The 13597-nt window shown below is 35.0% G+C and overlaps 1 protein-coding gene across 1 annotated transcript; it reads left to right on the top strand.

The window, feature by feature from the left end:
* Window positions 1-21: 21 nt before the first annotated feature.
* On the top strand, window positions 22-12006 carry gpr161a (G protein-coupled receptor 161a). The gene is made up of 6 exons (XM_067373879.1): window positions 22-150; window positions 2815-3261; window positions 5702-6420; window positions 8142-8249; window positions 8507-8629; window positions 10328-12006. Exons 2-6 carry the CDS (start codon window positions 2903-2905, stop codon window positions 10603-10605), a joined length of 1587 nt encoding a protein of 528 aa, XP_067229980.1. The 5' UTR covers window positions 22-150; window positions 2815-2902; the 3' UTR covers window positions 10606-12006.
* The last annotated feature ends 1591 nt before the right edge of the window (window positions 12007-13597 follow it).

Raw genomic sequence — 13597 nt, 5'->3', positions numbered from 1 at the left:
AGACACACACAGCCCGAGAGAGACGGGGAGACATTCGCTTTCGCCGCCATTGCGGTGGTAGTTTCTGTGAATCTCATCAGCGTCAAGCTGTAAAGTCACAACACGACACTCTACTTTCAAAAGAGATTTAATACCATCTGAAGCAGCGAGGTGAGTTGGCCAGTATTTGTCATTAAACTATATCTCTCCGAAGTAAACTTTTCTTACTAACATTGGAAGTTGCGTTTAAATAGTGGTCTTTGTTCAGTCAGAATTGGTAGATATATTTTTATCTATACTGTATTGATTCAACCTCACAAATTATTTGATCATTCTAAACTATACTAAAGTTTTTTTATTGTTGGTTTACAGTTTGGAGTTTTAATATATCAGTTATAACGTTATATCAAACTCAACTTCTAAAGAGTTGCATGCATGCCTATGATTAAATGTCTAAAAGTCAATCACTTTGATTTAATGGTACGATGTTCATATTTATTGCATGGGACAACTGTGTATACGTTTAGCGTAATGACAAGAGGTTTTTGTGCTGGTAAACGCTTTATTACCTTTTGCCTTTATTACCTTCTTGTCCATGTTTAGCTGTAATAACAGAGTGCTGTAAGTTGTCGTCTTGTACCTTAGTCAGCACCTACAGTTGCACTTGATTTATCAATTATGTATGTAAAATTAAAGAATAGTTCACCGAACAATGAATATAGTCACCCTCATGTTGTTCCACACCTGGAAGTTTTTTTTTCCGACAATATTTTGCAGAATGCCTAGCTCCTCTTGTCCATACAACAAATGGGAAATTGAATGCTATGAAAACAAATATAGTGAATACTATGCTATATATTATGAGCAAAAAAGTGTTCAACATTACATTCTAAAACTTTCCCACAGTAATAAAGAAAATCAAAATGCACAGACTAAACATTACTCATCTGAACAAATTATTTTACATTTATACCCAAGTACAATAGCCCTTTACCAATTACTGCTCTCATAAAAATAGACTTGTGTTAAATGTAGCTTTTTAAACCTACATTTAGCTTCTTACAAAATACATATTTAAAGGGTTAGTTCACCCAAAAATGAAATTTCTGTCATTAATTACTCACCCTCATGTCGTTCCACACCCGTAAGACCTTTGTTAATCTTCAGAACACAAATTAAGATGTTTTTCATGAAATCTGAGAGGTATATGAATATGACTCGTCCATTGACAGCAATATAATCACCACTTTCAAGGTCCAGAAAGGTACTAAAGACATTGTTAAAACAGTCGACGTGACTACAGTGGTTCAACCTTAAAGCAGAACTAAGTAACTTTTTTTTACCTTCATAAGTAGTTTTCTAAGTCCTTACGATGGTTAATTGACTTGTAGTGGTGTGTTTGAGGCGTGCACTAACCTCCTCTGGCACGTCTACGCCAGAAAACATCACTTGCAAGTTGAGCTTCGCCGACCCGAAACAATCTCGCCTCATGTTCACGTTCACGCAAGAGTGACAAAATGCTTTACGGTAATTAAAAAACAATGTATATATTATGACTTTATAAGACAATTTCAAAAATTACCCACCTCCATCGAGATTTTTTGTACTGTATTTGCAAAACTACTGCGCTGGTGAACGTTGTAGTCGTTGTAGTCCAGAGCTGCGCTTGGAGTATTTACGATAGTGTGATTCACTGAAGGAACCTGTAGGGGGAGCTTCGCAAATCTTACTGAGTTCCGCTTTAATTTTATGAAGCGACGAGAATATTTTTTGTGCGCAAAAATAATAATAAAAAAAAGACTTTATTCAACAATCTCTTCTCTTCCCTGTCATTATCCTTACGCAGTTGTCACTGTAAGCACATCTGTGTTTACGTCCAAATACCAGCTCAATATTGGCCAAAGCTGATCATGTGAGCAGCACGACGCATGCTTGTGATGCTGACGCAGGAGCCGGCAAATAATGATAGAAACTGGAAGCGCTGGACGTAAATAACATATGAAAATGACAAAGAGAAGATATTGTTGAATAAAGTCATTTTTTGTTTTGTATTTGCCCACAAAAAGTATTCTCGTCGCTTCATAAAATTAAGTTTGAACCACTGCAGTCACTTTGACTATTTTAATGATGTCTTTAGTACCTTTCTGGACCTTGAAAGTGTTGATTATATTGATGTCTATGGATGAGTCATATTTGGATTTCATCAAAAAATATCTTAATTTGTGTTCCGAAGATCAACAAAGGTTCTGGGTTTGGAACGACATGAGGATGAGTAATTAATGACAGAATTTCCATTTTTGGGTGAACTAACCCTTTAATGCAGAAAAATGTAGGCCTGTATTTTACTCATAATTATTGTTCTTCCTTTCTTTGGCTCCTTCAATGAAGTCTGTGAAGTTTAACAGAAACTTGCTTGCTGTCAGGACAAGCCTTTATGCAAAATGGAACTATGTGTTTTGACCATAGAAATGCATTATTCACTACTGTAGACGTGATTAGCAGATGTTTTCTATGCAAAGCACACAGGCACAATTATTTAGCAATCAAATTTATTGTCAGTTATTTTTTAATTATCGTTTATTATCAGTTTTATCAATTTGTTGCAGCAGTGCATGAGTCATAAAATCACATTTTATGGTGGTTTTGCCATTTTTTGGAGATTGAGAGCTTCAGAAAGGATCAACTTAGACATTCTGCAGAATATCTCTTTGTGTGTTCCACATAAGAAAGTAATTCATAATTTTTTAATGGCATGAGGAAGTTCACTTTCATTTTTGGATGAACACTTCCTTCAACAATCATAATCAAGTGTTTTTCTGTTTTAAACTTTCTAAGACATCTTGGTGAGATGATCAAGCGATGGATCTATGGATCTCTGCAAACATATCCTTGGTCTGCATTTGGATGACGTAGCGTGCTTATCATGAACACCAGCAGCAATGTAACCTTACCGGTGAACGGCACAGACGTGGGAGACAGCTGGGCCTGGATCGTGGAGTCTGTTGTCATATTAGCCATTGACTTGTTTGTCTGTCTGGGCAATTTTCTTGTTGTGTTGACCCTTTATCGGAAGCCCTACCTCTTAACGCCAAGCAACAAGTTTGTCTTCAGTCTGACGCTTTCAAACCTCCTGTTGTCGGTACTGGTGCTGCCATTTGTCGTTGCCAGCTCTCTTAAAGGAGAATGGCTGTTCGGTGTTGTATGGTGCAACTTCACGGCACTGTTATATCTGCTAATCAGCTCTGCCAGCATGCTCACGTTGGGAGCCATTGCCATTGACAGGTAAGGAATATTATTATTATTATTTTTTATCATGCAAACTCATCTTTGGCACTCAAAATGAGCCAAACACCATCCAATCAGGACCAGGATTTTAAAATCTGTATCCTGTAGCTGAAGTACAAATGAATGGTTACATTGTTGTCTGGTTTGTTGACCCTTGCTGCCTTGATTTTTACACTTGCTTGGTGTGTGTGGATATGGACAAACTATTAGAAAACATGCTAAAACAGAATTTTTATCAACATGAATAGCATCTTAATCTAATGCTTTTGTATATTGTAACAGCTTACTGTTACATCATCATTTATTCAACCTCATGTTGTCCAAACCTAAATTTCCTTTTATGACTTTAAAATTTAATTGAATACATGTGAGTATTAATTATGTGAGTCTAATTATTATTTCCAAATAAAGCTTTAAATATTTTTCATTATATATATATATATATATATATATATATATATATATATATATATATATATATATATATATATATATATATATATATATATATATATATATATAATATACATTGAACAAAATTATAAACGCAACACTTTTGTTTTTGTCCCCATTTTTCATAAGCTGAACTCAAAGATCTAAGACTATTTCTATGTACACAAAAAGCCTATTTCTCTCAAGTATTTTTCACAAATCTGTCTAAGTGAACTCTTCTCCTTTGCCGAGATAATCCATCCACCTCTCAGGTGTGGCTATCAAGATGCTGATTAGACAGCATGATTATTGCACAGGTGTGCCTTAGGCTGGCCATCAGGCAATTGATATATGAACAAACCCCTCTGTAAAAAAAACACTTTAGAATGTAGACAGGAATAATAAAACTGGAAATTGTGGTGTATATTAGTGCTACTGAAGTGGAGATTTCTGACTCGGTGCAGGAAAAGAAAAATTAATTTGAAGAAACTGGCCTTTATGTACTGTCATTGAAATCTAGATATATACAAATAAATAGATAAAATCCAATAAAATAAACACTTAAAGGTGCCCTAGAATCAAAAATTGAATTTACCTTGGCATAGCTGAATAACAAGAGTTCAGTACATGGAAAAGACAAACATTGAGTCTCAAACACCATTGTTTCCTCCTTCTTATGTAAATCTTGTTTAAAATACCTTAGAAAAACAGGCGAATCTCAACATAACACCGACTGTTACGTAACAGGGAGAGCGCGATTTAAAGGGGCCGCGCGCTGAATCGGTGCATAGTTAATGATGCCCCAAAATAGGCAGTTAAAAAAATGTATTAAAAAAAATCTGGGGTATTGTGAGCTGAAACATCACAGACACATTCAGGAGACACCTTAGACTTATATTACATCTTGTAAAAACTGGTTCTAGGGCACTTTTAAAAGTGTATTGGAAAAAGTGGATGTTTTCTTTCTACTAGTCTGAAACATCACATTTTGAAAAGCCAAATAGTCCAAAATTGACCGGTGAATACATTTTTTTTTTTTTTTTTGCCTGTAGTGTCTTGAAATCAAGCAGTGTTGTTCTAATTACAGCAGAAATATCCAAAGAAATATATTAGCCTATATTGGGGGGGGTCATCAATTATTGCTGTCTTTAAGTAAAAAAATGTTGAGAACTGCTGTTTTAGGTGCCTCACATCAGGTTTGACATCAATGACACTGATCACAACACAAAGCTGTTTGATGTTGTTGACTGTTCCTTTAAAGGAACACTCCACTTTTTTTTGAAAATAGGCTCATTTTCCAACTCCCCTAGAGTTAAACAGTTGAGTTTTACCATTTTCGAATCCATTCAGTCGATCTCCGGGTCTGGCGTTATCACTTTTAGCATAGCTTAGCATAGTTCATTGAATCTGATGAGACCAATAGCATCTCGCTCATAAAAATGACCAAAGAGTTTAGATATTTTTCCTATTTAAAACTTGACTCTTCTGTAGTTACATCGTGTACTAAGACTGACGGAAAATGAAAAGTTGCGATTTTCTAGGCCGATATGGCTAGGAACTATACTCTCATTCCGGCGTAATAATCAAGGAACTTTGCTGCCATACCATGGGTGCAGCAGGCGCAATGATATTACGCACAGCAACAAAAGTTCCTTGATTATTACGCCGGAATGAGAGTATAGTTCCAAGCCATATCGGCCTAGAACTTTTCATTTTCGGTCTTAGTACAAAATGTAACTACAGAAGAGTTAAAAAAAAATATCGAAACTCTTTGGTCATTTTTGAGTGTGATGCTAACAGTCTAATCAGATTCAATGAACTATGCTAAAAGTGGTACAGACAGATCCGGAGATCGGCTGAATGGATTCGAAAACGGTAAAACTCAACTGTTTAACTCTTAGGGGAGTTGGAAAATGAGCCTATTTTCAAAGAAAGTGGAGTGTTCCTTTAAGGTCAGACTTAGATCATCAAAATCTAATTCTAATCGAATTTTGTGTCCTCTCAGGTACTATGCTGTGCTGTTTCCGATGGTCTACCCTATGAAGATCACAGGTAATCGTGCAGCAGTGGCCATTGTCTACCTGTGGCTGCATTCTCTGGTGGGCTGCCTGCCTCCTCTGTTTGGCTGGTCCACATTTGAGTTTGACCATTTCAAGAAGACATGCACTGTGGCCTGGTATCGTGACATCAGCTACACTGCATTCTGGGTTGTGTGGTGCTGCCTGATTCCACTGTTTGCCATGCTGGTGTGCTACAGCCTCATCTTTCGTGTGGCACGGCACAAAGCTCGCAAGGTGCACTGCGGGACAGTTGTGGTGGTTCAAGTGCCCGCGTCCTCCAACAGGAACGGACGAAAGAACTCCACGGCCTCGGTTTCTTCCATCGGGAGTCGTAGAGGTTTGATCTACGCTGGCAGCCAGTGTAAAGCCCTGGTCACCATTTTGGTGGTGGTCGGCACCTTCTTGATGACATGGGGGCCGTATGTGGTAGTGATCTGCACTGAGGCGGTATGGGGCAGAGGAAGTGTGTCATCTGGACTGGAGACGATGATGACCTGGCTGTCGTTTGTCAGTGCTGCCTGTCATCCTCTCATATATGGGCTGTGGAATAAAACTGTAAGGAAAGAGCTGCTTGGCATGTGCTGTGGTGACCGCCACTACCGGGAATCATTCATTAGCCGCCACAGGAAGTCCCGCCTCGTTAGCATCTCCAACCGAATCACAGGTGAATGTTACATAATGTCATGGTCATGTCTGGTTATGTAGGGCTATGATGTTGCTAATCAGTCTTTATTTAGCTATTTTTAATAACCAATAGGTTGATGTATATGGGGCCTATATAGATGGAGCTTCACATAAAAAGGCTGAGAACCACTGCATATATATATATATATATATATATATATATATATACACAGTACAGTCCAAAAGTTTGGAACCACTAAGATTTTTAATGTTTTTAAAAGAAGTTTCGTCTGCTCACCAAGGCTACATTTATTAAATTAAAAATACAGTAAAAACAGTAATATTGTGAAATATTATTACAATTTAAAATAACTGTTTTCTATTTGAATATATTTGACAAAGTAATTTATTCCTGTGATGCAAAGCTGAATTTTCAGCATCGTTACTCCAGTCTTCAGGGTCACATGATCCTTCAGAAATCATTCTAATATGTTGATTTGCTGCTCAATAAACATTTATGATTATTTTCAATGTTGATTCCTTGATGAATAGAAAGTTCAAAAGAACAGCATTTATCTGAAATACAAAGCTTCTGTAGCATTATACACTACCGTTCAAAAGTTTGGGGTCAGTAAGAATTTTTATTTTTATTTTTTTTAAAAGAAATTAAAGATATGAATACTTTTATTCAGCAAGGATGCATTAAATCAATCAAAAGTGGCAGTAAAGACATTTATAATGTTACAAAAGATTAGATTTCAGATAAACACTGTTCTTTTGAACTTTCTATACATCAAATAATCCTGAAAAAAATATTGTACACAAATATTTTGTACAATTGTACATATTAAATGTTTCTTGAGCAGCAGATCAGCATATTAGAATGATTTCTGAAGGATCATGTGACTGGAGTAATGATGCTGAAAATTCAGCTTTGCATCACAGGAATAAATGACTTTGTGAAATATATTCAAATAGAAAACAGTTATTTTAAATTGTAATAATATTTCACAATATTACTGTTTTTACTGTATTTTTAATTTAATAAATGTAGCCTTGGTGAGCAGACGAAACTTCTTTTAAAAACATTAAAAATCTTAGTGGTTCCAAATTTTTGGACTGTACTGTATATACATATATATATATATGTATATATGCAGTGGTTCTCAGCCTTATATATATATATATATATATATATATATATAATTTTTTTTAACCCAGAACAATTCGATTAATTTGTAATATTTATTTAATATTACAAATATTAATATTTTTTATTTGCGCTGTCAATCGATAAAAAAAAATTAACGAATTATCTCTATTACCTTTGTTCTTTGATTAACATTAATGACAGACATCACAGCAACTGGTTTATTAGGCTACTGTCACTTTAAGATCTGCTGCTATAATGTAATGGCAGCCAAATTATGACGGAAAAAACGGATGCTGCGTTAATTGTGTTAAATATTTTTAATGGGTTAAACTGAAAAAAATTATTGCATGCATTAACGCATTAATTTTGACAGCAATAATATATATTAACCACATAATTTAACCATTTTAACCATTAACCATAACCATTAACCATTCATGATTACAAAAGATTCGAGAACGTCTGGAAAATGATGTCAGTTTCAAGAAATATGATTTCAGTTTATATCATTTCATGTTTTCTAGCATTTTAATTTAGATTATATTATTTAAATATATATATATATATATATATAAGTCCTGCCCTTAATCAACATCTTTCTGTTCCAGATCTTGGTATGTCTCCACACCTGACGGCCATGTTGGCTGGTGGAGGCCAGCTTTTAGGTGCTGGTAGTAGCACAGGAGACACTGGCTTCAGTTTTTCTCAGGACTCAGGTGTGTGTAAATAAAATTGTATACTTGCACAACCGTTCAAAATAAGTCTCTTATGGTCACCAAGACTGCATTTATTTGAATAAATATACAGTAAAAATGTGAAATACCATGATACTTAGAATTTGTTTAATATTATAAATGTCTTTTCAGTTGCTTTTGATCAATTTATTGCTTGCTTGCTGAATAAAAGTAATAATTAAAAGTAAAAAAAAAACTCCTTTATTGTTACCTAAAGTGTTTTGTTTTGTAACTGTCAGGTACAGATATCATGTTGCTGGATAACTGTTCTGAGGAAGCAGAGAGCTCACACTACAGTGCTTTATTCAACAAGCGCAAGAGTTCAGTAATGTTTGAGGACCAGGTGGAACAGCAGTCTAAAGGTATAGTCAACTCCCTCTCGTAAATAAGTGATTAAAAGGTCAGAATTTCACAAAGCTCCACTGCACCTGAAAGCCAACTTAAAGAAGTTAGTTCACCCAAAAATGAGAATTCTGTCATTAATTACTCACCCTCATGTTGTTCCACACCCGTAAGACCTTCGTTCATCTTTGGAACACAAATTAAGATATTTTTGATGAAATCCGTAAGGTATATAACTCGTCCATAGACAGCAATTTAACCGAAACTTTCAAGGTCCAGAAAGGTACTAAAGACATTGTTAAAATAGTCAGCATGACTGCAGTGGTTCAACCTTAATTTTATGAAGCGACAAGAATCCTTTTTGTGTGCAAAAACAAAACAAAAATAATGACTTTATTCAACAATCTCTTCTCTTCCCTGTCATTTTCCTTACGCAGTTGTCGCAGTAAGCACAGTGAAAGCTTTTGTGTTTACGTCCGAATGCCAGCTTAGTAAAGCTGATCACATGAGCAGCACGACGCATTCGTGTGATGCTGACGCAGGAGCCGGCCAATAATGAGTCGGCGTTCTGACGTAGAACCTGAAAGCGCTGGACGTTAACAATGAATGAGAATGACACAGAAGAGAAGATATTGTTGAATAAAATTATTTTTCTTTCGATTTTGTGCACAAAAAAAGTATTCTCGTCGCTTCATAAAATTAAAGTTGAACCACTGCAGTCATGTTGACCGTTTTAACAATGTCTTTAGTACCTTTCTGGACCTTGAAAGTGTTGGTTAAATTGCTATCTGTGGACGAGAATATACCTCTCGGATTTCATCAAAAATATCTTAATCTTTGTTCTGAAGATTAACGGGTCTTACGGGTGTTGAACAACATGAGGGTGAGTAATTAATGACAGAATTTTCATTTTTTGGTGAACTAACCCTTTAAAGTTATTGAAGTAAAATGGGTTGCAAATGTTTTTTTCCAGGTTTGATACAAGCTAAGCTCAGTCGACAGCATTTGTAGCATACAGTGTTGGGGAAAGTTACTTTTAAAAGTAATCCTTGACAATATTGTTAATTCCTAAAAAATTAACGAATTTCATCATTTACACAGCGCACACAACACCTGTGCACTTACTCCCGATTCTCTCAATATGGGGTCAGAAGAGTTGTCAGTCAATAAATTGGAGAACAAAGTAACTTGTTACTTATTTAAAAAAGTAACTCAGATTGTTGCGAATTTAAAAGTAATGCATTTTGTTTAAAAAAGTAATCTGATTATGTAACTCACATTACTTGTAATGCGTTACCCCCAACACTGATGTTGATTACCATGACAAATACATTTCTATTTGTTCCTCTTTTCTTTAAAAAAAGGAAAATTCTGGATTACAGTGAAACGGTTACAATGGAAGTAAATGAGGCCAATTCGTAAATGTTAAAATAACCACTGTTTCAATAGTACAGCCACAAGACGTAGATAATATGTGTGTTAACATGATTTTAGTGTGAACAAAATAGCTTACTAAGTTTTCTGTGTAAATTGTGTCCAATTTTACATCAACACCATAAACCCTAAAACGCAAACCCTTTTCCTGTCCTATTTCTCATTGCTGCTATCAAATAAAAGACCCAAAAACATAATTTTACACACATGTACATCTCCTGCAGTTGTAATTTGATAATGTAGTCATTACTTATTTCTAATTCTGTATTTCCTTTGTTTTCCAGCTGGTGAGGATCAGTCTCAGCACCTGGTGAAGGCGGAGATACACCAGGTGATTGACAGCTTTGCGTCCAGTATGGCAAAAGCCATAGAGAGCGATGCCAAACTTCTGCTGTTCGGTACGGAGTCTCTGACTGACAACATTTCATCGGTTCAGCCCGCACAGAGGGGCTCACGCTACCCAGATGGCCAGAGGATCCGTCTGGAGAGCATCGATGAGGGAATCGTTAAAGATGAAAAGGGTGAAGATGATGAGGATGAAATCGAGGAAATATGTGCATAAATTTATCTCTGTATGGTTGATATCTGATGCTCTCAGTGAAGCACATATTCTGACTGTATTTTGGAGGCCAAAAATCTCCAAGGTTCATGACTATCATTAATTCCACAAAGACGTCATGATATTCATTGTAAACTCCTAGTAAAAGCTCAAAACAGGTCCGTTTAAGCTCTTTAAGGAAAAGAGCTCTCTTGGAAATCAGTTTCTTTTCAAAACAATTTTTAAAAAAAAAATGTATATAATATATACTGTAGGGCAGACTGGGGCTGGTTGTCACACTTTTTGCATCAGTGAATATTTCTCAGAATAGGTTTATTTCTGAAGTTCATTTTCTGTTTAGAAACAAGTCTTTCGACAAAAAAAGCATTTTCACTATTAGTACCCAGGAAAAAAATCTGGACATATTATCACACTACATGTGGTAAGTTGTCACAATGAGATCCTGCCATTAAATAGCATATTATATATAGCATTTTTAAACTGTTAAACAGTTATGAAGTGCAAAGTAATTAATGGAACAACAAAAATTCAAAACTTGACAAACAAATACCAAACCATTATTTTGGCCAACAGAAAATTACATTAATAAAATTGTGACCTGACATTTTTGAAAAAAAAAAAAAAAAAAAAGTCCTAAAAACAGTTCAACATTTAGGTTGAAAATATTTTCTTTTAATATTTACCTAAAATTTTAGATAGAGAGAGAATTCACGAAAAAATTTTAATTTGAAAGCTTTGAACAAGGTGTTTAAAACCAGCGAAGGTAAACGGGCATTTATGCAACTAGATGTCTGACTCAAACCCCTATAGTTACTGAGATGCATATCTCCTTTAACTCTAGTGACCTCATTATTCAATATAAATGAGCTGTGTAAAGGTGTTCAGTGTGTAATGTGTTTGTGGAGATGCAGGGGACCCAAAGGAAAAGTAATCTTTTGTGTTCGTGTGTTTAGAAGTTTAAATATTTATCTTTGTCTGCTTTTAAAATATTGCGATGTTGCCAGCACTGCATGTCTGAATACATCCATGAATAATGTTTAGACCTACCAAAATATATATACCACTATCCATTATGAGTGCAAAGTGTTGCTGTTCTCAAGCACTGAGCTTATAACATTGTAAAACTACATTGACAACATTTAGTCTTTTATTCAAGTCCGTGATGCTCACATTAAATATTTCTACAGTAAAAAAAAAAAATGTTGTAAAATATTTGTAATAACAAGTCTTATACTTTAAATACCACAGATTATACAGGTAGGAATTGTTTATGATCTTTTGGAATATAGCTGTCTTTGTGTTGGATTTTAAGGTGTAAACATTTTGTAATTTAGTATTCTTTTTTATAAACATTTAAATTATGAATTACCTATTGTCTTTTATATCATAACTGTCTTTCTGATAATAAACAGCACTTGTATTTCTAAGTGTGTTTTCACAGTGGTCAGTAACCCTTAGAAAAAGAAGTTCATTCAAGAGTGAAATTACAAAATTAAGAGAGTATACTCAGAAATATACTTAAAATTACACAAGTATACTTGACTTATACTGACAGAAAAGTCTACATAATTTTGGCCAATACTCAAGCTTTTGATCTAGATAAGTATAATTAGGTATTCTAAGTATACTTGGCTTGTAGTTGTTCACTCTTTTGATTGAGTATCCCATCACATACTTTTTTCACATTGTTTTACATACTGTCTTACACTTATTGTTATTGATTTATAAAGAAAAAAGATATTCTAGTTCGGAGTGTGAATTTTTGTGCAGTATACTGGTAGTGTATATAGGAATTTACTTCAATTACAGTTAAAAGTATATTTCAAGTATAAAAATCAATAGCTATGAAACTTAGTAGTATACTTAAAGTGCAAAAATAATATATAAACAGTAAACTATAAGTATGAAAATGAAAATTTGATGTTTATCTGCTTACCCCCAGGGCATCCAAGATGTAAGTGACTTTGTTTCTTCAGTAGAACACAGATTATGATTTTTAACTCCAACCGTTGCAGTCTATCAGTCATATAATGCATGTCAATAGGAACTCCATCTATAAGAGTCAAAAAAAACACACACAAACAAATCCAAATTAAACCCTGTGGCTCGTGACGACACATTGATGTCCCAAGACATGAAATGATCGGTTTGTGCGAGAAACCAAACGATATTTCTATCATTTTTTACCTCTAAATCTTGCGCTTTGCTTCAATGAGCGCGAGACATCACTTCCGTTGTCAGAGCACGTTCAGACCTCACTAACCGGATGTGGAGGGCAGTTGGACATAGTGGTGTTTTAGTGGTAAAAAATTATATAAATACTGTTCGGTTACCGATCGTTTTGTTACTTAGGACATCAGTGTGTCGTCACGAGCCTCAGGGTTTAATTTGGATTTGTCTGAGTGTGTTTTTTTTACTCTTATAGACTAATTTCCCACTGACAAGCATTATACGACTGACAGACCACAACGGTTGGAGTTAAAAATCATCATTTGTGTTCTACTGAAGAAACAAAGTCACCTACATCTTGGATGTCCTATGGGTAAGCAGATAAACATCAAATTTTCATTTTTGGGTGAACTATCCCTTTAAGTTCACCTAAAGAAAACTTACAAGTACTGTATACTTGCAGTATAAATCTACTAAACTAAGGCTGCCTGCATTCCACTCCAATTTTAGATACACACTCGTGAACTTCCATAAGCACTTCCCCTCGGGGGAATCCCAGCCGCCATTTTAAAGTGCGTTCCACTTCGTGTATATATATTGTGTATGTATATATTTTTATATATAGCTTATGGTCATAAGCTGGTCCAGGACCAGCATGGACCAACATAGGACCAGCTCAAACCAGCATACCAGCTTCAAAACCTACCATATACAGCATGCTGTTTTTTTCAACAGGGTTGAGAATTAATCGCACAATAGTCTATAAAATATGAATTATGTTGAGATTCAATCGCATAATACTTGTAATACTATTGATATTTTGTGT

This window comes from Chanodichthys erythropterus, chromosome 21 (assembly GCF_024489055.1).
Source record: "Chanodichthys erythropterus isolate Z2021 chromosome 21, ASM2448905v1, whole genome shotgun sequence".
Taxonomy (NCBI): Eukaryota; Metazoa; Chordata; class Actinopteri; order Cypriniformes; family Xenocyprididae; genus Chanodichthys; species Chanodichthys erythropterus.
The sequence above is the reverse complement of the archived record's forward strand: the minus strand, read 5'-3'. Positions and strand labels throughout refer to the sequence as shown.

Bases quoted from the DNA above. Each gene is read 5' to 3' on its own strand.
- gpr161a (XM_067373879.1), top strand. From the start codon at position 2,903: ATGAACACCAGCAGCAATGTAACCTTACCGGTGAACGGCACAGACGTG. The intron at 6,421-8,141 runs GTGAATGTTACA...TTTCTGTTCCAG, and splicing joins CATCTCCAACCGAATCACAG to ATCTTGGTATGTCTCCACAC. The intron at 8,630-10,327 runs GTATAGTCAACT...TTTGTTTTCCAG, and splicing joins GGTGGAACAGCAGTCTAAAG to CTGGTGAGGATCAGTCTCAG.